This window comes from Melospiza georgiana, chromosome 3 (assembly GCF_028018845.1).
Source record: "Melospiza georgiana isolate bMelGeo1 chromosome 3, bMelGeo1.pri, whole genome shotgun sequence".
Classification (NCBI taxonomy): Eukaryota; Metazoa; Chordata; class Aves; order Passeriformes; family Passerellidae; genus Melospiza; species Melospiza georgiana.
This window is the reverse complement of record NC_080432.1, coordinates 8416211-8442896: the sequence shown is the minus strand read 5'-3', so window position 1 is coordinate 8442896 and position 26686 is coordinate 8416211. Positions and strand designations below refer to the sequence as shown.

General features: G+C 34.4%; 1 protein-coding gene across 4 annotated transcripts in view; it reads left to right on the top strand.

Annotated features, from left to right (window-relative positions):
• The window catches only part of GRIK2 (glutamate ionotropic receptor kainate type subunit 2), a 354898-nt gene that overhangs the window by 264292 nt on the left and 63920 nt on the right, over positions 1-26686 (top strand). For all 4 annotated transcript variants that reach the window (XM_058021141.1, XM_058021139.1, XM_058021140.1 and 1 more), the window contains 2 exons: positions 2249-2367; positions 6081-6298. In XM_058021141.1, the coding sequence (XP_057877124.1) occupies positions 2249-2367; positions 6081-6298 (337 nt within the window). The remainder of the gene's footprint in view (positions 1-2248; positions 2368-6080; positions 6299-26686) is intronic.

Genomic DNA, 26686 nt, shown 5'->3' with positions numbered 1-26686 from the left:
TTGAAATAGGCTAAACAGCATGAAACTTTTACACACATGTAGTACATTAAAAAATTGATTAAGGTTCCATACCTTAAGATTTTTACACTAGACAATCTAATATCATAGAGCATCCTTAAAATAGGGAGGAACAGTATTTATCCATAATAAGACAGTATTAATTTTCCTTACTGTATAAGTAGAAAATTCTAAAACTATAAGACTTAGATTGCATGGTTTCTTTCTCCTAAAGCCATCTTGTATGTCTTGTAGGTTGTTTCCTCCTTTTTTTACAACTATGGACAATTTTTATGTGCTTCAAAATAAAATAAAAATTATTAAATAAGATAAGCCATCAGAACCAAAAGGTAAAACTGCCAAGTTATGTTTTAGATTGTTCAGTAATGTCACAATCACTGTAAATAACTTCAAATATATATTTAAATAGAAAAAATATATTTGTTTTGTCTAGCAGACATTGTCCTCACAAGAAAATGTGTTTTCCAATTTAATCTTCAAATATCTCTCAGCAAAAGAGTATAAAAGCCTGCTTCAGTTTCACCGAGTGCTTGGTTTCCAGGTTTTGTTGGATTGACAAAACCATGACATGAAAGATATTTAGATTTTTAATGAGACAGTAAACTTCTGATCTAGTTTTACTATAAAGTAATAGAAGAATTCAGGTCACAATGTTTAATTAGAACCCAATCAACATTTTTGCACAGCATATCAGTATTACTTTGGAGATCCAAATGAAACAGTTCTTTGTCAAGCAGACACTTTTAAGACGAGAGGTGCTTTAACATTACATTAAGACCTTCAAAGTGGAACATTTGATTTTATGTATTATAATGTGTTTGAAATATTATTGTGAAAAAAATTCTATTTTTCAAAGTGACAGATGAATTATTCAGATAGCTTTGATTATAAAATACACCAGAAATGTTCTTTCATAAAGGCTGCCTATCCAAGGGTTTTTAACAGAGTGGCTTTAATGATTTGAGAAATTATGAAAATACAGTGTTATTGATTTAATAATTAAAATCTGTAATTTGAAAAATTATTGTGCTGGTGTCTTGTACTAGTTCCATTCTACTGTTGTGATTTTCATTTTTTTCACTCAAATATATTATGCACGTCCAACTATTACACATGTATTCATTAGCAAAGATTTGAAGACATGATTTAAGCATAAAATAAAAGTCCCTCTCAACAGTGTGCCTCCAAGTCCAGGCATGGTGATTAAAACTTTAAAATGATTAGAATAATCCTGCCCATTGCAATTAAAATTTAGTTCTCCAAAAGTACCATGAGGAAGAGAGAACTGAAAATCTTTATTTTACAAAAGAAATTGTAACAAAGAACAATTTATCTAGACATGTTTGCTTGTTTTAGCTACAATTGATAAAATAGCATTTAGATATGAACTCATCATAATGCACAGCAATTGCAAAGCCAAGAATTAGATTGATTGTATATAATCTGCTTGTAATCTATTGCCAGACTCAGGCAACTTTCTACTATCTCTGTTCTATCTATTTTTGAGGAAATGAATTAAATTGTCTTTTCCTTTATGTTTATCTTTTTCTTTTCTTTTCTTTTTTTCTTTTCTCAGAGCCTGGCCCTGAAAGGTGCTTGTGAGTGTCCCCAGCTTCTTTTGGAAAACCTTTCCAGGGATGCTACTGTGCACCTCACAGGACAGGATTCAATTCCTTTATTTTGCTATAGTATTTTTTTTCTGTGAATAGTAGTGTTTGGTGATTAGCAATGTCACTTTTACTGCTAACTATTTATTTTCTGGTATCTTCATTATTTGTAATTTTAATGAGAAAAAAGCATTTTGCCTGATGTATTTTTTTTTTTCTAATGAAGTTCTGTGATTTAACAGATGTTAATTTTCTTTCAAGATGCAAAATACTGACACAGTGGTTATAAGAGCCTAATCCTAAATGGGACCAATTGTCTGGAATTCTATTGGTGTCAATAAAAGAATAAGTGTTTTGATGTTTGCAGGTGGCACTTGGAAACTTTCAGAGCCAATCTGTATGCAACTTTATCAGTATCAGCAGCAGTTAAGAATGTTAATCTTCAATATTTTTTTTCTTAATATTGCTGTTAACTGTAATGCAATATCACTGTAAAAGCTTTCAATCACTATTTTCTTTATAACCTCTCTTGTTTTTCTTTTTCTTTTGCAGCAGTTTTGCTGGATAGACTTTGTTATGGCTGCATTTTAAATCTGTTCTTTTTCTTCTGTCAATTACCACAGGTTTAGTCCCTATGAGTGGTATAACCCACATCCTTGCAACCCTGATTCAGACGTGGTGGAAAACAATTTTACCTTGCTAAATAGTTTCTGGTTTGGAGTTGGAGCTCTCATGCAGCAAGGTATACGACTCAGTCTGCTCTTTCTCTTGGGCGCCATGTCCCACTTTTTGCTGGGGGTCACAGTTCTCTGGCGCAAGTCACTTACATGGGTGCCTCTGTGCATGTAGCCACAAACCAGCTTTTTTATGATTATCCAGGCATTTCCAACACCTTATGAATTAGCCTGAAGACAGATAAAAATTTAAGACTTGAAAAAAGTACAGCATAGCCATACAGTTTATATTCTAAACAGGAAACCCTTACTGCATAATTAAATGAGCTAATCTGTCCATTACCTAAAAAACCTCCATTTAAACAATCTAAGAATGAGTATATCTTTGTCAGATAAGACTATAATATAAAAATCTATTATTTGTTTAATTTTGGTCTAGAAACCTTTCAACTACAGATAGATTTTATCTAGTAGCTAGAACCTATAAAATAAAATAATATAGGAGATTTAATACTGTCCAGCCGTAATTTATATTTTTAAAATCAGAATGACGATTCAACAGGGTCTACATTCAACAATCCATCCATGCAGTGAGAAACTGCTGCCATTGCTGACAATAAAATTGGTAGCTGTGTAGTCATATTGCTCAGAGTAAAACCAACATGCAGTTTTAACTATAACTGTCTAAGTAAAATGCTTAAGCACGTTCTTAAAACTCTGTAATTTCCTTGTCATATTCCTCTTATTTTGAAAGCATACCAAATATATAGATCCATAAAAATATATCACCATTTTATTGCCCTTTTCCATAAGGATTTGAACACAGTCATATAATATCAGACACATTTGAATAGCACAGTTTCATTTTTTGCACTGACATTTCACTGGGCAATATAGCGTAATACAAAAGATTGTTAGTCCTGTTAAAGAGCCATTAAAAGGAATGGCTTTTCTTTCTGGAAAAATAACCATTGCATATCCACCCAAAAAATCATAGAAATTGTTGGCAGGAACAAGTACATATTGGTAGAGTTGTTTTAATGAATATACCTGAGCAATCATTTTTAAAACTTACCTTATAAGTACACCAGCCATAAATAAATCCTGGTTTTAACTCATCAAATGATTTCATGAAGCTTTCCTGTAACTGCAGTAAATATTCTGTCATATATCAAGTTTGTAGGCATAAAAAGTCTCTAATGCCTCAGCAAGCAGAGTACTGTGCTCAGAAAAACATGAATTAATGGGTAAAAAGAAATCAGGATTTCAAATCAGAAATAAAAATATGTCTTTAGTTGGCTAAGTGTTTACTATCAACTAAGTTGTCAATATACATGTCAAGAAATTATATAGTTGAAACACAATTGCCAAATACATGTTTGTAAGATAATGATTGCTTTTAAGGAAGCTATCAAAAAAAGGGATGCTAAATGAAAGAAAGTATTTCAAATTCCATTCACAGTTCTCAGGATTGTTAGAATTTCTATCAATGCTGAGTTTTATTTCTTATGTGGCTTTATGCTTCTATGATGGAAAAAATAATTTAGATTTTTGTATCATCTTTTTGCAAGAAAAAGGTTTTTTAGTCTGTAACATCTAAACATTGTTTCTGAGAATCAAAATAAGAAAAAAAAAAACTCAGCCTTCATTTTAAAAGATATCTTTGGAGGATAATAGTTTTCCTTGAAGGAAAACTAGTTTTTCAGAATTAAGGCTGACCCTCTGTCCTTGCCTTAAATTGTTTTACCTTTACTCAGTTCAGCCTTTAATAAAGTTTAAAGGCATCATTGTGAGGATGCAGCATCAGTCTTGATTTTGTTGATTGCTTTAAAAAGAAATCTCAAAAACCTAAAGTCATCTAATGGTAGGCTTTCAGACAAGCATGGAAGTTCTCATCTAATAGCAGTAACAATATAGAAGCACTTGGGCCATACTCATATGGAAGTAGGAAGTGCTGCTCCTTTACAAAAGATTTGCTTAGTGCTGGAGGACACATGACAGAGGAAACTCATGCATGTCTTGCTGGCACCTCCTGCTCCCAGGAAACTGTGGGATATGGTGCTGGACATGGCGTTACCTTGGGTACATGACAGTCAGCCCCTGACCAGGCTCTGTTTCACGGGCCCAGGTGGTTTCAGTCGCTTTCAGCCCCTGGTAAGGAACGAGCTCGTGGGAACCGGGGCAGCTGCGGCCAATGGCTCCACTCTTGTCTTCCTTCCAGTCCTGTCTGACTTTACTGGTGCTGGTGTTTAAAATGAAATGAGAGCAATTAAAAAGAGTTAATGATAGCGGGCTTGTTGGGAAATCTCTTAGTGCTATGGTGTCTAAGTGTCTGACTAACAGGGCCTAGGAGCAACTCCATCAGACAGGTACTTTTCTACTTTTTCCCTTGCAGAATTCTAGGCAGAGTCTGGCGCTGGAGTTGGCTGTCATGTCCAAGTCTGTCAGCCTTTTTTGTTTGAAACAGCAAGGGTAAGATGAACTGCAGGGTAAGATGGGCTGTTTTTGAATACAGTAGTCCAGTTATGATACCACTTCTTTTTTCCCTTTCTTTTGTTTTCTTCCTCCTTCCCTCCCTCCCCAGCCCTTCTGTTCTTTTTTTTCACATTGAGTTTGGAAGTTTGACATAATCTTTCACCTATATGAAGATGTGTTACCTTGCTGGACCAGTTCCTTAACTAATTCAATATAAGCACTAAAATTTAACAGGAATAAAATAGTCCATCTTGCCTTCATTCCATTTTACCCAGGAGACATAAGAGCAAACATAGTAACCAATTAACAAAAAGGGGTTGTTTCAGTACAATGGTATAAAGGATATGATGAAACTGTTTCCTTGAAAACAAGTTTCCAGATACTTCTAAAAGATCTTATATAAAGTTCTCAAAATGAAGCTTGAAATTGTTTATTTGACATCATTAGAAATTTCATTTCATTCAATTATAACATTATGGAAAAAATCCATACATGCTCATTTATGAAAAATATTTGTAATTGTACATTACAGTGAATTTAATTTATTCCTATTTTTTGTAATTAGACACAAGAGGAGTTTATGTGCTTCAATTTGTCTCATTAGGCTCTAAATTTGCATTAAAAATTATGCAAATTATTATACAGTGTCTGTCTCCCCCTCCATTCTTTAGTGCCATGAGCAGGCAACTCCAGCAATGCATTATAATCTATCTTTATCAAGTTTATGTATAGACGTCTAATATTTTTATTACTTTTCTATTTAATTGAAGTTTTTAGCGTAGCCCCCCATATTTATATGAAATTGTGGAGCTAAACATAGAGATGGGAGATGTTAATTTTTTTATCTCAACATTTAATAAACTATCCTTTACAGTAATGCAGATGAAAAAAACTCAAAAGCATATTTTTAATAGATTTAAGGTTTTGTTATTCAGATATGAAATCCTTTATTTCATATCTAGTACCTTCATCAATTGCTTATTTTTTCTGGAAAGCAAGTTGAAGTAACTGCTTTTTACTCTTGGTATTTATATATATGTTTAGAAATTCTAAAATGGAACTGATCAGCAAATCTCCCATTACTATATTTTGATTCCCACAGCTCCAAAAAGATATGTCTTTATAAATTTAACCAGTTATTTTGCATTTCAGTTGTGTGTGTTTGTACAAGCTGTACATCTAAACCTGTAGCTCAAAGATTTTTTTTGCACAGTGAATCCATTTCCCCACTGTGGCAAAAAGTGCTGAACACTGATTAATTGTTTTCTGTGCATCCGTTTCACCTTTCTCCCCTGGTTTTCGTTAGGTTCTGAGCTCATGCCTAAAGCCCTCTCCACCAGGATAGTGGGAGGCATTTGGTGGTTTTTCACACTTATCATCATTTCCTCGTACACTGCTAACCTAGCCGCCTTTCTGACAGTGGAGCGCATGGAGTCCCCCATTGATTCTGCTGACGACTTGGCCAAGCAGACAAAGATAGAGTATGGGGCAGTTGAAGATGGAGCAACCATGACTTTTTTCAAGGTATGTTTTATATTCTCTTTGGGATGTTATGACATGATTTTGGGAGGGAAAGCTTTTGCACCTTGCTGAAGGGCAGCTACTATGATTCCTGATGCTGTCAAAAACAAGTGGAATTTTTTTTTTGATTAAAAAGATAGCAAAAGAATCAAATGAAAACTCTCTCAAAGCTTTTTTGATGATTTTCTATTAATGAATTGAATTTATAGCAGTGAAGTACGTGAAGAAACCTGAGTACTTTCCTCAGATCTTCTATAGCTGCATACATGATTAAACTTTGTCCTATTAAAAGTTAGTTTTAATTCAAGAGCATTATACCTAGTTGTAATCTTTACTCAAGAAACACTAAGGGTATTAGTGGCTGTACTGAGGAAAACTTTTTGAACTTCATAATTTTGAGAAACTTTTGAATGAAATTTTGAGTCCAAGTAAAAATCTCAGATTATCCCAGTTTTTCTATTTCTCTTAACCTGCTAATAAGATAATTAAATTTGAAATATAGTGAAGTGAGATACTGAATTAGAGGAAAATATTTCTTGTCTAGATTCATCAGGCATTTAAGCAGACTTAAATTAGTGATAAATATTTACGAAAGAAGATGGTTTGTTCTCTCTTGATGCTGGATAGCACAGAGGTGTCTCAGATCTTCCAGAGAGGTATTTAACAATATTTGCCTGATGTTTGGTAAATTCTGAAGATTTTTTGGCTAGTATAGCCTAGTTTTAAGAATTATTATGCTATTACCTAAGGCTCTGTGTTGGCTGTCACACTGGCATTTGTAATCAGCAAAGTAAGGACCAAAGTAGCTTTTAAACTGGTACAGAAATTGAAGACACTGTGCTCAGTTTCTCTCATGAAATTTAAAGAGCACAAGATTTGTTTACATATCAAGGCTAAATAATCTCTATTTAATCCTATGACCATAGACCTTGTACACAATCAAAGTGTACAATTCGTTTTAATTTAAAAAATAAATACTTTCTAAGGCTCTCAGCTTCTTCTTGGAAATAAAAATCATTCAGCTCCAATATCTCAGAGTGTTTCAGGCTGCTTAACTTAAACCATGCATTGGGAATGTTCTGAGTATTCTCCTCTGAATACTCATTGGAAAAGGAGCTGATGAAATTGATAGAAGTAACTAATCAGTTAGAGATCTCTTTGTGTTAGGAAATGTGTAGTTAAAAGAAACAAAGTTGAAAGTTTAAAGACTGAGTGTTTTAAAAATGTCAAAATTATTTTTGTCTTGAGACATAAAAAAATAAGGTATTTATTGAAATACCAGAAAACACTCTAGGATTTGACTTAATTATAGTATGGCAGAAAATTTTGATCTAATTCTATTTTAGATTCAAACTGTAGACATTTTGGAAATATTAGGAAGCAACTTAAAATTTTTAGTTTTCCTTCTCATCCTTATTTTCTAATAACCTGTTTTGTTTTTTTTTAATACTTCCAAGGTAGTTTTTTTTAAATTTCTAAGTGCAAAGTGCATCCCTCTTTCTGTGGAATTTTTTCCCCCACACATATTACTATGGTACTCCCTTTTATGCAAAATTATTCCTTTCTGCTTTCTTTATTCTTCTGTTTACATTTGTCCAGATATATTTTGTGATTATCTAATGTATTGTATCCAAGAACTACAGGCCTTATGTCTAATGAAATAGCATTTTCACATCCTTCACTGAAGATTTTTTTTGCAGTTGAAATAACCCTAGACTTAAACACAACAGATTTAGGATGTCAGATCACATAATTTAACATTACTTTTTTTACATTAATTAATTTTCCTCCTTCATTATGAGTGAAAAAGAGAAATTATAAGAAAACATAGAATTTATCTATTCATCTGCTAAATTTTAGGTCAAATTAAGGTTTATTCTATTGAAAATATATTTTTTCTCAATTAATGTGTGAACAAATCATTATTAGCAAGTGTTTTATGGTATGAAACTGAAACAAAAATTAAAAACCATTCCAACTTGGAACCAACTGATTTGAAATATTTTTCTGTTGTTTACTACCTCATCTTGTAGAAAATTAATTTATATTATTTGTTACTACTATTAATATTTTTTATTATTAATGGATACTAATTGCCTAATGAAATTAATTTAAACTTAAGCATTAGACGTAGCTACATCTGTTCTTGAAGATTATCAATAAGTGAAAATCATGCTCAAATAGGAAAGTAAAGGAAAAATACACAATCCCATTTGATTCATTCAGTATCTGAAGCAATCTGCAGGAGAACATTACGGTTGTCTATTCACCAGAGCTGCCTCTGTAAGGAATGAGGTTAATTACATATGTATTCCATGAAAGATAAACCAAAACACATATGTATATATAAAGCCTTTAATTGTGAAGTTCCTGGTAAAATCAGGTATTTTTCCCTAATGATGTGGAGTTATCAGAAAGTAAAATACTATAATTTTGGTCAACATAGTATATCTGCATTTGCGTGTTTTCAAAACATACTTCTAGTCAGCAAAAGCTAATTACTTCAAGAATATAATTTCCTTACATAAAAAAGATAAAAATGCAAGAAAATATTTTAAAATAACTATTGAAGTGGAATTGCATTACAAGGTTCTGCTAGAATTGAATATCTCATAGAGAATGTTAAAAAATACAAAGAGCATTTAAGCACAGGACACTGATAAAACAGTTTTAAATGGTGTGTATTATATCCTCTGATATATAGATAACTGAATATCAAGTAGGAAGTTCCATTTTGTATGGCATTAAGGAAAACACTAATGAACTTTTGTGTCCTGTTCTGGTCATCACACTTTGAAAATATGCTTAAAATTGGAAAGGGTTCATTAAAGGTGAAGGAGTGACTGTAGGTCTGAAAATAAGCATTGCAGTTAGAGGCTAAAGATCTGCCTGTTTAATCTGCTGAAGAGAAGGCTAAGAGGTGACTTGATCATGGTTTGCAAATGCCTTAATGGGAATGAGACTTTTGACAGTGGATGACTCACTAATCTAGCAGAAAAAGGCATAATGAGATCCAATGTTTCATAGCTGAAGTTAGGGAAATTCAGACCAGAAATAAGGTGCATATTTTAAGAGTGAGAGTCATTAACCACTGGTATAACTTATCTAGGAGTGGGTTGGATTCATCCATCAAAGGCAGCCTTATGAGGAGGATAGATGCAGCATAACACAAGCATGTTGTTCTTTTGATTTAGAGGTTACTCCGTGAAAGAGATAGCCTTCATTATACAGGAGATCAGATTAGGTTTGAGTAGTACTCTTGTACTTCAAAAATCTAAGAGGGTATGGGTTCTGGGGGTAGGGCTTGCACAAAGATAATTGAGAGGATAAATTTATCATCTGTGTGTATGTTTATCCTCAGCTACTTTTGTCTTGTTTTAATGAGAGTGGATTGAGTAAAACAGTGACACTCTGTTACAATAAGATATAAAGACCCAAATGGTTTGCTAATGTTAAATGAAATTATCATATCTTGGTAAAGTTATTAGTTCCAATCACAGAGAGGCTTGGTAGCTGCCCTTAAGACTGACATTAATTTCTGCATAAATTAGCTATATAGCAGTCTATTCAATTCTTTTCTTAAAAAAACACTTTGGAGTGTGGCCAAAGCTATGTGGTGCTAAAAAAAAAAAGCTATTATGAAGGGGAACCTAAATGGGCATCAGACAAACAAGCTAACTGCTGGATTAAAAGCTCCTGAAGGTAAAATCTTGGACAAAATCTGGGATATATGTTGAAAATGCTGTTAGTCTTGTGAGTCAAATATCCTTGTGAAACAGCTTTGATGAAAAAGGAGAAGGTTATCTTCAGGCTTTTACTAGGTCCTTCATCCCATGCCTCCTCATGGTCTGAGAAACATGAATTCCAAGTCTTTCAGAAGCCAGAAAGCATAAGAAAATTTCAGTGCTCTCTCCTCTTAAGATCTGCTTATCCGGTCTGAGCATGGAAAGTAAATAACTTTACAAGTCCATTACGTGTCTGGTGGGTCTGCTCGGCTAATTCATTGTTAATAATAAAGAAAACCTCAATATAGTCCAAGAATTGGAAGGAAAGATATGTGAAAGTAAGTTCTAAGCCTTATATGCTTTTAGGCTAGGAGTGTCCATTACCAATGCATACTTTGATCTTTCTCAGATTATGTATGCTTTCTTAGTTATGAAAATGTCTTCCTTTCTCTTGGCTGCTATTGTCCCTACTGACCACTTTCAAATTTCAGAAACCTGTTCTTTTTCCTGTTGGGAATAAAATAAAAAGCATTTATTATTTTTATGAAAGGTAGTGATCTTACACTCACTGTTCTTGGATGAAAAAAGCTTCAGATTTTTTATTGTCTCTAATTTCTATGGTCTCTCAGTTTGTGTTTCTCACTTGGTTTTATTGCTGAATAACAATTCTAACAATATTAATTCTACCCAGCTTCTATTTACACCACACTTCTCTACTCACACACAAAAAATCCTAGTTCAATACACATATGACGTCTACAATGTTAAGATATTTCTTGTGTCAAGTGCTTTTGTTTCTCCCATAATTTTTCATACATGTAACTTTCAGTGTCAGAATTTCTTCCTTTCTTGGTTTTTGTACAGTACCAGGTACAATGGAAGTTTTCTTACTTATGGTTGCTAAGCATCTGCATACCAAATAGTAAAAACCAAAGTGCTTTTTCATTCTCTAATAGCAGTAAATTAGTGCCATTACTCCTTTATCACAAATAAAAGGTCTTAGCTTTCTGTGAGACATGTATTTTATATTCTAGTTTTGTTGATAAGGAAGCTGAAGCACTAAATAGGATTGCATCTTTTTCAAGATCACTTTGTGAAAGGTAGATAGGAAACTAATTCTGGTGAAAGGTAGACATGGGACTAATTCAGGAAAGCTGACTCACATACCTTAGAATTAGCAGACTATTCTGTTTACCAATTATATTTGCATTTTGTTCTTTAGGATCAGGTTTTATACTCCAGCTCTACTTTTCTACAATATATTTCATTTCTTCCTGCACTGCTTTCTCTCTATAAAGAGCCATGTTGCTCATCTTTTTTAGTCATTTTCCTTTTCTCCCATGCCCACACATTTTACCCTAGCCTGTTTGTTGCCACCTCTCTGAGGAAATTTAGGGAAGCAACAATTAAGAACTTTTTTTCTGTCTTCCCTTTCCACATTCTCAGCCTGTTGTTATAAGAAATGGCATTAAGCTCTATACATTACAGTCTCAGAAACACTCTTTTACAGCTGAAGGAAGGAGCTATAGGGGAATTCTCCCACTGCTTGCAACTGGAGTACAAATGACAAATTCTCTGACATAAATGGAAGAACAGCAGAAAGAATAAAGGTATTAATGTCATACATTTGTCATGTGTGAGGTTGGCATTGATGTGCACAAAGCCAGTACTTCAGTGGCATTTTTCAAGTCTGGGTTTGAACATTGTAATAAACAAATGATATTTATTTGCTTAACAAGTAAAGATGCAGTACAAACACATGGGTGTATACACACAGAGAACCTTTAGTTTAATGCTTTGTGTAAAACAACGTGAAGTTTGGCAGTGAGTGTTAATTATTTGGTGCAATTGTTGCAAGTCGATGAGAGAAGTAGCATTTATGTGTTTTTCAAATAACTAGTGACTGACAGTGACTAATGGAAAACAATCTTTTGAGTCACAGCTTCCATGTACTAACTTTGATAATGCATAAAAAATAATTGGTAAGAGATACATATTCAGTTTGATTTTATAGTATTTCATTTTATAGAAAAGTTGCCTTTTGATGTAACAAATACAGACTTGTCCCTGCATGAAAAAACATGTGGTACATTTTGCTAAAAAGGGAATTGAATATAAATACCATGGAAATATTTTTTTTCTTCTTTTTGATCATGCTGGTTTGTACCTAACTGACAGAAAAATCTAGAGCTGAAACTCATAATTTCCTCTTAGTCATGATTCCCTCTTTGCAAGAACACTACTTAATTAACCATTGCTTCTTCTAATGTAAGAAAAAAAATAAAAAAAATAGGCAGATATAGTTCTAAATCTCTAAAACAAGGTCTGTGGTCACTCCATACAGTTATAAGAACTAATCTCCAATAGCAGAGCCTGTGAGAGTGAGATATAGGCTTTGTCCAGAGATCTTAAAGCATCTCTGCCTCACTGAGTTCTACTTATTTTTGTAAAAGATCAGGGAAGTTAGGCCTGGTAGGTAGGTTATATGATACATTTACAGAGACTATAACAAGAAGAACAGTTCATTTGAATTCTATATTAAAGAAATTACAATAAATTCGGTACCATTAAGTTCTACGGGGCGAACTGTCTTTCTTTTGAATTTGAAGGCAGAAAGCAGAACAAATTCACAGAAAGTGCTTCCTTCCAAGTAACTGTCTTCTTATGGGGACAATGATTTTATGCTGTCTTGACCCTTAGAGTGATTATTATTCCTACAGTAAATATGAGCAGATGTTTGGCTTTTTGTTGCATTTGAGTGCTGTGTCAGGAAACTAAAAATAGATGGAGTGCAACAGAAATTCATTATCTTTTCACTCTCATGTTTGTCCCCCACCCATGACTTTTCCCTTCTCTTCCTCCTTTCCCTGTTCCTCATTTCTTACACCCTTCAATAAGAACTGAAAAAGATGAACATGACTAGTCAACTTTTTCATTTCCACAAAGATTATTTTATATATCCAGATAGTAGGTACTCTTTATAAGCTGCTGGATAGCATTTGGTTATACATAAAAACTATAAGATTCATATTTATCATTTACATTTGTCTCAGGCTACAGCTCTTAGAAATAGATGAAACATGTAGAAATGCCTTTTGATGTCCTCTCAAGGAAAAAATAAAACCCAACAAATTTCCAGTGAAAACAAGAGTAGACATGCACAAAAATTAAAATATTGAAAAAAAGTCATTAAGATATGAATTTAATCCCCACTAATTATTTTTGAAATGAAGTCTAAGAGAGACATCAAAAATAAATGAAAAGTTGGCATTATGAACATTCTAGTTTCCCTTTGAATCAATTAAACATTTCCATAACTCAGTACCAGTTTCTGCCTTACCAAAATTCTTCAGAAAGGAAAAAGTGTTGTGCTGATCTCCCCATTGAACTCTCAGGTGGGCTACCCTATGGTCCAATAAATATTTTTGAGTATTACTATTATACAGAGGCAAAATAAACATTCAAAAAAGAAGTTGGCATTTGCACTATTTTTCAAAATTGCATCCAAGAATATGATTAATTAGTGGGCATGCATTAATAATCCATACTGAAGGTACATGGTGGAGACGATCTGAATAAAATCAATCGTTCTCAGAGTATAATAAAATATAGCAAGATCTAATTTCCAGTTGGATAGGAATATGGGATACAAGAAGTCAGAGCCCAGACTGGGTAAAAAAACACCAGCTTTACATTTCTCCTTAGAAAGTAAACTTTGATATGCATGTGTTACCCAAACCACAGTTTGAGCCTGAAATTATGTCAGGATTATTTATCAGCAAAAGACAAGAATTTTATCAAAGATAGATTATTCAGAGGGATGTAATAATCTAGACATTTGAAAAATCATTTTCTACTTAAGAGAAACCCACTCTGCCTCTTTTTTTTAGAGAATACACAGTGATGCCACAAAAGACAACAATCACAGAATCACAGACTGGGTAAGGTTAGAAGGGACCATAGTGGGTCACCTGGTCCAACCTCCCTGTCTAAAACAGGGTCATCCTACAGCACATTGTATGGAATTTTGTCCAAACAGTTCTTGAATATCTCCAGTGAGGGAGACTCTACAACCTCTCCGGACACCCTGTTTCAGTTCTCACTCATTCACACAGTAAAGAAATTTTTCTTCATATTCAGCTGGAACTTTCTGTGCATCTGTTTCTGCTCATTGCCTCTTGTGCTGCTGCTGGGCAGCACTGAGCAAAGCCCGGCTCCATCCTCCTGACATCCCCCTTCAGATACTTACTCACATGGATGTCGTCCCCCTTATTCATCTCCTCACAAGGCCAAACAGGCTGAGCTCCCTCAGCCCCTCCTCATAACAGAGATACTCCAGGCCCTTGCTTATGTTCGTAGCCCTCCTCTGGATTTGTTCCAGCAGCATCCTGTCTCTCTAGTACTGAGGAGCCCAGAACTGCTCACAGCACTCCAGTCAGGATCACCTCCTTCAACCTGCTGGCAGTGCTTCACCTAATGCATCCTAAAACACCATTGACTTTCCTTTGAAGTCAGATGAGTTTAATCACCACTAATTGCTGTAAATTGCTTTTCTCAATAGCTTTTTATTTTGTATTGTTTTGTTTTATTTTATTTTCAGCCAATCCAACTCCAAGTTGTCCAACCTCTTCTCCTACCTTCAGCCTCAAGCACTGCTGGCTGCACATGCCTTAGGCAAGAGTCAACTCTGCTATCTCATCCAGCTGCAAATGAACATTTTTGTTGTTGCATTTTTATTTTTGGTTGTGAAGAAAACTGCTCCAGCTGCTAGAAAGCTAGAACTGATTGGAATGGAGCAGGGCAGGGCAGTCTCATATTGTCATGTTAAATGTGAAAGCCACTAGGAATCCACACCCTTTGGGAAGTGAGTTACGTCACCTAGACATTTGAAAGTGTGACAATGAGAAAAATCAACAACACTGAAATTGCTGACAGAATATTCATTTTCTTTATGTACTAATGTAGATTGTGTCTTAACTGGTAACCCATTTTGCTTCCTTCCCCTTACCTGATGCTCTCAACTTTCTGGCCTCTTCAGGGCCTGTAATGACACTGCTGACAGGATAAGTTGTAAGAGAATTACTGATCTCTGGGTTCTCATCATAAGTTTAGTTGCAAGGCTTTTTCCTCAGAAATGCATAACCTAATTGCTCTCTCTCCTTATCACCTTTCTCTCCTCCTGCTGTTTTCCTCAGGAGGCAGGGCGAGAACACTTCTCTTCTTTTCTTCTCTTTTCAGCTTTTTTCCCCTTTATAGTTTGTCTTCAGATCTTGAGCAAGGTGAGAAAGGGACCTGAACCAGATCATAAAGAAACCTTTAACTGAAAACAGCATTCTGTATGAAAGACATAATTCAGACACAGGGTTTGTTTAGGAAATTCAGAGTACATCTGAACATTTTTAACTATCAGAGTTTAAAAAAAATTACCTTGTTCTTCAAAGCAAATAGATCTGTCACCCAAGTAGCCATGTAAAGTTTCCCAGATTTGATCTATGACTCATCCTGGGAATGCTCTTCAGAAGCAGTTCTCCAGAGTGAACGGGCTCTGGGTTCAGCTATTTTTTTTTGTGAGATCCTGCCATATGAGTACCCTTCAGTATTGAATTTCTGCCCACTAAAATATCCTGGAATTCTCCATTCATTAGCAGTGTTGAACTCTTAGTTCTGCATGTCAATTTATATATCATAGTACTGAGGTGTTGTCCAACCACATTAGCATTGCTTTGTGTACAGAAATATTTTCAGTGCCAGAATTGCCCCAGACATCACCTAAAGTCTTATTATGCTGATGAATTTCTTCTCCAGATTTATTAATTTCTCCAAACAGAGTGCCTGTTGAGATTGATTAAACCATCCTTTTTGCAGTAGATCTATGATAATAATTATGTAATTATGCAAGCTTTTTGCCTTTTAGGCATTTTTCTTTATCCATGCATTAATTGAACTTGTATTTAATGTATCAAAGATCCTTAATCTGCACAATATACTTGACTAGTTTATAAAAAACTATACTAAAGTATGCTTTAGAGTCACAGAATCACAGAGTTGTTTAGGTTGGAAAAGAGCTCTGAGTCCAACCATTAACACAATACTGCCAAGTCCACCACCCAGCCGTGTCCTAAAGAACCCTGTCTGCACGTCTTTTAAACACCTCCAGGGTTTATGACATAATCACTGCCTTGAGCAGCCTGTTCCAACTCTGATAGTCCTTTCCAGGAAGAAATTTTTACTAATATCCAGTCTTAATTTACCCTGACAAAATCTGAGGTAATCTCCTCTCATCCTGTTACGTGTTCCTTTGAAGAACAGACTACCTACCTTGCTACAATCTCTTTTTATGTAGTTGTAGTGAATTTACATAAAGGTGTCCCCTGTGGCTCCTATTCTTCAGGCTAGAGACCCCATCTTCCTCAGATGATCCTCATAAGACCTGTGCTCAGGACCCGTCACCAGCTCTGTTGTCCTTCTCTGGTTATTCCTGTACCTCAGTTTCTTTATGGTGGCAATGAGGCTCAGAACTGGACACAGGTTCCGAGGTGTGGGCTCATCGGTGCCAATTACAGGAGGATAATCACTGCCCTGGTCCTGCTGACCACACTGTTGCTGATGCAGGCCAGGATGCCATTGGTCTTGGACACTGCTGGCTCATATACAGCCAGTTCCCAACCGACATCCCCGGGTCCTTTTCCCTGGGGAAGCTTTCTGGAATAGTGGCTGCTCTGGAGCTGCTCTGCTCTGCCTGCAGCTCTGCATGGGGCAGTGACCCAAGTGCAGGATCCAGCAACTGGCCTTGTTGAACCTCATAGACTTGGCTTCAGCCCACCAATCCATCCTGTTCTGATCCCTCTCCAGAGCCTTTCTATCTTCCAGCAGACCAACATTCCCAAGCAACTTGATGTCATCTGGAAACTGACTGAGGCTGCATTTGATCTCCTAATCCAGATAATTGATAAAAATGTTTAACAGGACTGGGGCCAATACTGAGCCCTGGAGAACACCAGTAGTGACCAGCTGCCAAAGGATAATATATTACTCTATTCATCAGTCTTTGGGCTCGGCCATCCAGACATATTTTTACCCAAAAAGGAGTATACCCGTCCAAGCCATGCATAGTCAGTGATCAGAAAGAAATATTGAAAAGCATTTTGCATGCAAAATCCAGATAAGTTATCATGTGAGTTATTGTGGTTTGAAGGAAACATGAGAGCTTTTGCTATACATACTATTAGCAAACTATTATTTGCTAGCAAAGGATATAACTGACCTTAAAATATTTGTTTGCATATCTTTGCATTTGAAAACTGAAATCTGTTACCTCTCAACAAACTATTAAAAATGGCAAACACCATGGAGGCCTTTGAAGACTTGAATTTCTGGGTGTTTCTTCAAAGAACTCTTACTTTCCTTTGCTGCAGGCCAGTGGCAAGACAGAAACAGTTCTGTTACCCTTTTTTAGCTCTCACTGTCTTTCTGTGTCTTTCTTTTTTAATACTAGTGATACCTTCCTTAAGTTACCAGGACTCTTCCAGAACTATTTAGAAGCTTCTATTTGACATTTCTGATAGAAGTTTCGTGAACTCTTACATACATTTCCACCTTCTGAAAAATGAATATGCTCCCTAAAGGAACTTTCTGTGAGGAAGGAATACTAGCACCAAAAATTTTCTGTGATTTGATAGAAATGCTCTCTACCTCTTCCTTCACCCTATTACCTTGTCTGGCAAAGAAGCTTTGAGGACAGTTTCTTTGATTCTAAGACTTTTATCTAAGCCTATCCAGGTAGTTATCATTCAAGTGTATTTTTATTCAGGCTGAATTACTAAGGAACTTATTTGAATTGAATAAAAAGACAGCTTGGTTTCTTAATTTATTTTATGGTTACACCTTGTATTCCTGATGCGGTTTTTATTCCTTGAAGAGCAGAGATACTTATCATAGTTCATTATAGATGTGAGATCCAACAATGCCATTCTAGTCAGGGGTTTGGCTACCCCTACAATCAGAAGTTAATGGAGGAAACATTGATTTTCAGTTTCCTCTTCCAGTCACAGTCTGTTCATAATGAAGAAGATTCATCAGTTTTAGTCACTGTCTTTTCAAATCAGATCATCAAAGATGAAAGGAGGTTTGAAGGGGAACTATGGGGCTCATTTCACAGAAGTACTGAGGCCAATTATTTTTTACATTCTTATTCACTCATAAAGGGTTTCTAGATTTCTTTCCAAGCTGGAGCTTGATTTCTAAATACTTCAAATGAATGTCTTAACACTTACAAAAAATCAGTGAGACTTGTGGTCTTAATGTTTAGGTTTTCAATTTTCATTTCCCAAATGTAGAATTACTTTGGTAAATTGAATCTCTAACTTTTAGTGGAATAAATATAACAGCAAAACCACCAGCACTGTCAAAGGCTATAGTAGCAATAACTTGTGATTTGCATTTTTTTATTATTTTTTAATTTGCTGACATTAGTGATGGAATCAAGTAATTAAAAACCTCCTGTTATTATGTATTTGTCACTCAATTTTTAAATATTTTATTTTCTTACACTGTATTGCATTACACAAACCCTATATTAATGTTATCAGCTGCTACTGGTAGTTAGTTTTGCTTCATGGGCAATATGTTTAGGAAAGGTAATTTATTATTCTTTGTAGATATAGGAACTGTAAAAGAAAGTTTGGCATCCAGAAAATAGTAATGAGTAAAAGCAAGGAATAGGCTGTATTGCTGAAGATTCTCCAAATTTTTAGGATAGGACTATACTAAAATTAGATGGGAAAATTGGTACATTGGTATAGAAAGGATGTCAACTGTTAATTGAGAGAATTTAATAGGAAGGCATAATAATATCCTTTGTTTTGGTGTCAAAGCCAGAAAATATGCACAAACACAAAAACACATGATTTGTTTGCGTAGGAAAGATGTAGGTTTTAAAACATGTGAGGCAGGTTCCTCCTCACTCCAAAATGTAGATACCTGCTTTCCTCTTCAGTAGTCCTCTAGGTGCCCCTGACTGACACTGGAAAGAAACTGGAAGGCACCAGAAAGTAAATCCTCTGTACTAAGCAAATGTCCCGGAAGGAGAGAGCTCTCCAGAGCTACAGACATTAACCTGTATTGTGAGAAGAGAAACTTAGGTTAGTACTTGGGTGTAGGTACTTAATGTGTAGGTGGCTAAACGTATTTAAGAAGAATCTCATAAAATTTATGTTCACTTTTTAAACACAAGGCACTTTTCATATAGGTATAAACTACAGTTTGACCATAGGGAGAGGTGGTAATTAAAAAAATGTTTGTACTCAAATTAATTAATTTTACAAGGAATAATATACATAATTCCTGTTCTATAGTAAAACTGACTGACTTAACTATCAGAGTGGGAATATTTCTTTTAGAGTAATGGTATAAAAATTGCAAATAAATTATTTTCTAACAAGATGGCACTGAAATGAACATTAACACACAAGAAGGAAATATCTCTCATAGAAAATCATAGAAAAAGTTCATGTTTTTGGCTTACAGCCTGAGTTGAAATACTGGCAAAATTATAGTCTGTGTATGTAAATGTTTCATTTAGAAAGATTGTGCTGGTCACAATGAATAAACCACTGATTACAAGGGCCTGTATCTCAAGACAGAAAACAAAAGAAGTAAAAATAAAGAATAAACACTATGCAACATTTTGATTTTTTATATGGCTCCATGTGCTTGATTACATTAGAGGTTCAGTATATTTATCTTCCAGCAGCAGGGCAGGTGTTGCTGTGTCATCTGCTGTATAAGTTGTCATTTTTGTTACATTTATAAGTTCAATTTTTTAAAAATTAAATTAGAGTGACAGGTGCAGGCTTTTGATATGTACACCAGCAATGTGTTCACATTGTTTGCATATTTTATTGGAAGTATGTGGTAGTCTTGACATATTCTTTGTCAAAATTTTCATGGAAATCTGAAATTGAAGGTTACAGTTCATCTTGTATATGGGAGATTAGTAGGATGACACAGCAAAATTAACAACCTTGTTTACAGGAAAAATAAAATTAGCTGACATCCAGAACAAACTACACCCTCTAACAGATTCTGAATCATTAATTATATTTTGCAAATTTTATTTTTCTATAATTTTGGATTTCTTAGTTACAAATTAGAACAGGAAAATTTTTATAGCTAAATAGAATATTTCAGATGGAAGATAACTAGAGTAATCGCCCAATCCAACTGCCTGAGCAATCCAGAGCTGATCAAAAGTTAAAGCAAATTATTAAAGGCATTAACCAAAGGCTTTTTAAGCACTGTCAGGCTTCGGTCATTGACCACCTCTCTAGCATGCTTGTTCCAGTGTTCAAATGCTGTTTTAGAAATTATTGCTTAAAAAAATGATGATTTCTCACCCCTGTTTTTGAAGCAAATACTTTGAAGTGGATTTTTAAAGTACATGTATACTGGAATCTTTGCATGGAGTTTCAAGTTTATTTTTTAATGTGTTCTGTATCTTTGTCTTGTACACATTTAGATTATACTTTTAGTTGTAAGCAAAACAGGACAGGATCATTTTTAAAACCAAGGTCACTGGGCTAAACTTTCTTTTCCATCAAAATTAGGCAGCCATGTACAAACACCCCATTAGGAACAGTCTTTTGTGTGTATTTGATATCTCCTAAATTGTTATCTTTTTTTTGTTTCTGTCCTGCTCACAAAAGAAAATCTGTTAGTTGTACTGGTTCAACTTAGTGCAAATTAATTTTTGTGAGAATAATTTAAGTTACAAATACAACCTGAAAATCCTAAAATGGAACTAAATCTTTAATTCTTCTATGTTTACTTTTTATACACAAGTTCCCATTGATACCAGTAAGTATTAGGTATTTAAATACCTTTGTGAATCTAGGTCTAAAGGCATACCTAAAATATAAATGAAATGAAAGGACCTAATTCCAAGTAAAACTAAACTCAGATTTAATTGTGGCCTCTAAAGCTTAATGAACCTGAAATTCCACAAAACAAATAAATAAACAAACAAAAAATAGTGGAGTCCAGGGGCTAGAGGAAAACCAAAGTAAAATGCAACTAGAACACCAATAATTTCATAGTTTCAATTTATTTGAATCAAAGATGTTATGTTCGATCTAGAATTTATAAACTACTATTCTTTTTGTCATGCTGGTGTTTTCCACATTATAATGGAACTATTACATAGTTGGTATTGCTTACCATTTTAAATGAACTATTTCGTTATGTAATAAGTGTCAAAAATAAGTAATTTAATTTAATTTGAAAAGATGATCTGATTTGTTCATATTCAAGGACAGCCAAACAAACACATTCTTAGTTCTGATGCTGTCTAATGCACATTACTGATTTGTAAACATATATCTGGAATGTATTTTAAGTGATGACTAATTCCAAGCTTATTTCCATAGTGAACACGATGTATTTTGAGATGGATTTTTTAAGTGGGACCCAGAATGGCTCCTCATTTGCTTAAAAAATTCAAACCCAGATCTACTTTGCATAATTTTACATAGACAACAGTTCAGTCTAAAGGAACAAATGCTCTTCTTCTCCACATACACACACATGAATGATGACTACATGTTTGTGTGCATAATTTGCAAGCAGCCTTTCCCCTGAAGGTATAGGAAACACACTGTTATTTTACTGCACTTCTTTTGTTGAAGAGGAAGTGGTGTCATTGAATGGAATTGCCTCATCAGACACTCTACAAAAGTGCCAAGTTGTAGCAATCAATAGGGAAATAGCAGATGTGAAGGTTAGTTGGCATCAAAGAGTATGAGTGGGAAACTTTCCTATGGGAAAGAAAGTGCTTCATCCCTCTTTATCTGTACCCAGAATATTGGTTCTATCAAGCTTTCAGAAAATTAGAGTGTGATGGCTTTCACTACTCCAGCTCTGGAAGCGTCACTTTAAAAACAATTAAAAAGTTAGATAGCAATCCATCAGGGAAGTTGTACCAAGTGAACAGGATTTTGTTAGTTTTTAGACTTAAATGCTGCAATTTTTTCTCTTTCTGAAGAAAGCTGTTCCAGTGCAATGGCTCTGGGTCAAGGACTGTCTCCCTAGGTAATCATTGTAGATAAGTATAAATGTTGCTTTCAGAGCTGTTCATGGGAAACAAATAATATGTTGTCATTTCTCTAGAGTATAAATATTTAAAAACTTTAGTTCAGAAACTTTCTTTTCTTTGGGACTGCCTTGGATATTCATATTTGTTTCTTTTTTCTGGATAGTATAAACAATATTGGTCCACACAGGAACTACTGAGAAAAAGCTGAGTTTGAATACATCAATCAAGTTCATTCTCTTTAAAAAGATTGTCCAGCCAGGAATGGTAAAACTGGAGAGTCAGTGAATCATAGTATTTGTCAGTGTAAGAGCTTCAAGTTTCTGATAGCAGTTGAATGCTTTTCTGAGGAGTTGTAAAAAGGAGCAGGTTTTAGGGAGGGTAGAGTACTTGCAGGGAAATACTCAGTGATGGATGGTTTTGCTCATTCACTTTGCAAACTTGTAAGACAGTTTATTTTTGAGAAGGTGAATTAGACATTTTGTGGGGTTGAGACTGATTATGCAGGTTTTTTTTTCTTTAAAAAAAGAGCTCGATTTTTAATCATGTATCTTTCTCTAAGAATATATCTAGTTAGAGGGATGGATACATATTTCTTATAAAAAATTGAAGCAAATTTCTCTCCTCATTGATCTTTAAATCAAAATACTGCTTAATGGAAATTATGCCTCTAATCTGGTTGATTAATATTTAGAGAAAATATATTTATTGGCAGTATAAAGAAGGAGTCAGCAATAATTATCTAAAAGCACTGAAATCCAAGATTGAAAATTAATTGTCCCTTGTCCCTGGTCTCATAAACAAATAAATGCAGTATGACACACACTGGATATAGGTACCGTTGTCCAAAGCTCTTTCCTATAATATTTTTCTTAAATTACTATGCACAGAAATCCACTTTGCCAGAATGTGTTCTACTAAATTGGTCAACAGAAAATACATGAAAATTTGCTGCAGGATGTTCACAGCTTACTGATGCAGAAATGTAGAGAATAAACAGAGCAATGCTGTTACCAATGACATCAAAAGCATGACATTAACAAGTTTGAGGCACTATTAAATTTACTATGTTTTAATGAAGCAAGGAACTAACTGTGCCTGGGATTTGAAAGATCTTCAAGAATATATAGATTTTAAAAAATGCTTATTTATTCTAAGGAGGCATAGAATATTACTAGAATATTGGCTAATATTCTTCCCCTACCTTTGCATCAACTACTTAATCATACCACTCCTTTCAGATTGATAAGATTCATCTTTGGTTTCTGGTTGTCTTCATGGTCTTTTTGTTTCCAGGTCAATTTGTTCGGTTGGGTCAATCTGAAAAATTATTCCTTACATTGGAGCTAATGCTTTTGAGTAATTGTTCTTTAAATTCCACCTATACAGAAAATTATTTTAGTTCTAGTGTACAATCAGAAAAAAAAAATCATACAACTATGCACTTTCTCATGAAAATGCTATATTTTTCTCTCTTGTTTTTACAAGACAGTTATGCCATGCTAATTCCTATGTTAACTTCAGAGACATGCCACTCTATTACAAGCTAATTATTGTATGAGTGATAATGGCTCATGTTGTGGGTTGGTTTTTTGGTGGTTCTTATTTATCTGTTGGTTTGTTTTGGTTTTACTGTCTTACTTTCGTTTGTCTACAATATCCTAGGCACTATATTATTGTAGATGTACATTAAAGCCCTGGAGTGAATTCAAATAGTTAAAATCTGAGTGAAATTAGCAATGTAGTGCCATTCATAAAAGGCACAAATCCATGAATGGATTTGTGCCAGTGATTTAATTTTCATGTAGTGACAAGAATTTCCCTTTCCAGCAGAATCTCGTGCATTAGTGTGATGGTCTGGTTACCACTCTGCAGTAAACAAAGTGATTCAGCTTTCACATGTCCAAACATCTCCCAGTCATGGAAAGCTTTTCCCCTGCATTGGCCATCTGGAATCTCAACAGCTTGCTTGCCTCCAGATCTCCTGGTACTTCCTCAGCCCTCAGCATTGTATTAATGCAGTGAAGTTTATACAATAAATACTTTGTATACTCAAAGTACAGAGCTGTTTTATTACAGAGACAATTGAACAGAAAAAAATCTGCTTCATTTAAAGCAAAAAAACAAACCAAAACAAGAGGTAAAAGAATCAGCAAGAACCCACCTAAAACCTCCATCAACTCCCAAACCAGGAAAAAACAAAAAATCAAAAAAATAACATTAAGTAAACTAAGATTAACACTTAACTGTTGTGTGGCACCCTGAACCTGTAACCATTTATCCAGTAACTTAAACCAAACTATGACCAGAAAATCTGATATTTGGATCTTAGTTTTGAAGCTCATAATGAAAGATCTGTCTACAAAAGGAATTTACAGAGAGTTATGCTCACCATAAATTTAACATAATCTGGGTATGGGTGGGTTTAGAATTTTTCTCAGATAATTGTACATAAAAAAATTATTACTTTCCTTAAATATTTATAATTTAATATTTTATCTTTTTTTTAACTACATGGATATAGCTAATTATACAAGTTTGTAAAATATAAGCCTATCACTTTTAAATCACAGCTGGTGATTTAAAGACAACAGGCCTTCAGTGTTGATTCCTCCCCAACAGCAGGACTCTTCTGTCATTGGACATTATTGTGAAGATGTAACATCTATTTTATATCTTTCTGTCTGCCTAACATTGATATTTATCACAGACAGCAGAGAAATAAGTGCTTATTATGTGTCCTGAGATCAGAACACTAAAACCCCTTTTAAAGTTCAGAAAGGATGAACAAATCTCTGTGATTATTTGGTTGCAGGTCTGAGGTTTAGAAGTGGGGTTTTTTTTTCCTCAGGAACTTTTTTTAAATTAAGTTCTCTGAAAATACATGCAATGGTTTTCCTCATTGTATCTCTAATCTCTGTGATGCCTTTGTAATGTCACTTCTGTACTATTATGACATTGTTAAATACAGCTAGATCTAGCCCTAAGTCCTCTGCCATTGGTCTTATGGTCCTTTTAAGTTATTTTATTATGATTTAAAGCCCTGGTTGTGAGCCATTATTTGGATTAATTTTATGACATGATTTTCCCAAGACATTGATGCTTAACTTGGCATGCACTCTGGCTGCCCAACTCTCTCATAGTCTAATCTGGTGCTTCCCTTCCTTCCACACAATGGAATGCCAGGTTGTTCTCCTTTAGATCCTGATAAATAACTCACGGCTAGTGATATTCCGCAGCATGCCATGCTTTAGCTCTCAGGTGACTTCATTTCAATCCATCTGTTGACAATATCTAAAATTCAAACAAAAAGAAAACACTAAATTGAGGTGAAAAATAAAATAAATTTATTCTTAATCTCACCCTTTTCAGTGGAGAGCATGGAGAAGGGTGTGAGAGGATCCCACAAAAAATCTTTTCAGGTCCAACAACATATTGTCCCACAGGATTTTCCAGAAGGTCAGGTAAAAGTGGAAGGTGCAAGTCTTTCCTCACTTCTGTCTTCATTTTCTGAGCCCATCAAAAGTCTGGAGGAGAATGGACAGGAAAGTACTTGGGCAGGTTTCCTAATGTTATCATCCTGTTCCAGTCATACCAGCTAATGAAAGTATCTTGTCCTTGCAATTAAAAGGTCTCTCAAAAATTTTACACATGCAGAAAAAAAGTTTCTAACAGGAAAAAAAAAAAACATTGTAAAAATTTCATCAGCTTAGTAGGTATTGCTATCAAAATTCTCCAAATTAATTTACCTAAATCCACTTATCTCTGGCTTAAACCAGGTAATTCACTTGCCCTAGCTTCAGAGCATAACCTGACTGAGTTTTTGATTTCACTTCTATAGGTAATATAAGATTGGCACAGCTAGAGAATTGTTCTGTGGAGATATCCTCTTTTTCCTTTTCTGTTAACTAAGAAGTGAACCACTATGAATAATTTAGCTTCTAACAGATGAATTACTTTTGAAGGTCTACAGAAAGCAGTAAAATTTTCTCTCTAACTGTATTTTTACTTAATTTTCAGTGTTATTTTTATTCAGGAATTTTGTAGTCCCTTTGTTTTAAGTTTTGAAATTTTATAAACAATCTTTTGCCCCTTTGGGTTATATCCAAGTTGGATAGCTCACCCATTTACTTTAAGAAATTGGTTATTCTGGTTATTTCTTTTCCTCCCTTCTAGTTGACTAAAACTGTATCTTTAGTTTTGATGGGCAAAAACTCCTTTTAAATCATTAAAGAAATGCTATGCCATACTAATCTCTGTTTTTAAATATACTGTCCAAGTACTAGTCATAGCCATATGTTTTTCTTATAATAGAAAGTGGTGAAGGAAGCAATTACGAATTTAATGTGTCCTTATTTTAAAATAAACTGCAATGTTGATATATTGATTAAAAAGTATTATTATTACATTAAATTTTTGTTGTACTCCTCCCAAGTTTACCTATCTAAATTACTCAAATAAAATTGTTCATCCATCATTTCTTCTCCTAAGACGCCATCTGTTCCACAGATACCTTAGGTAACTAATTGCTGCTTTAGTCAAAGCACAACATTTAAATCCTCAATGACCACCTGTCCCTGC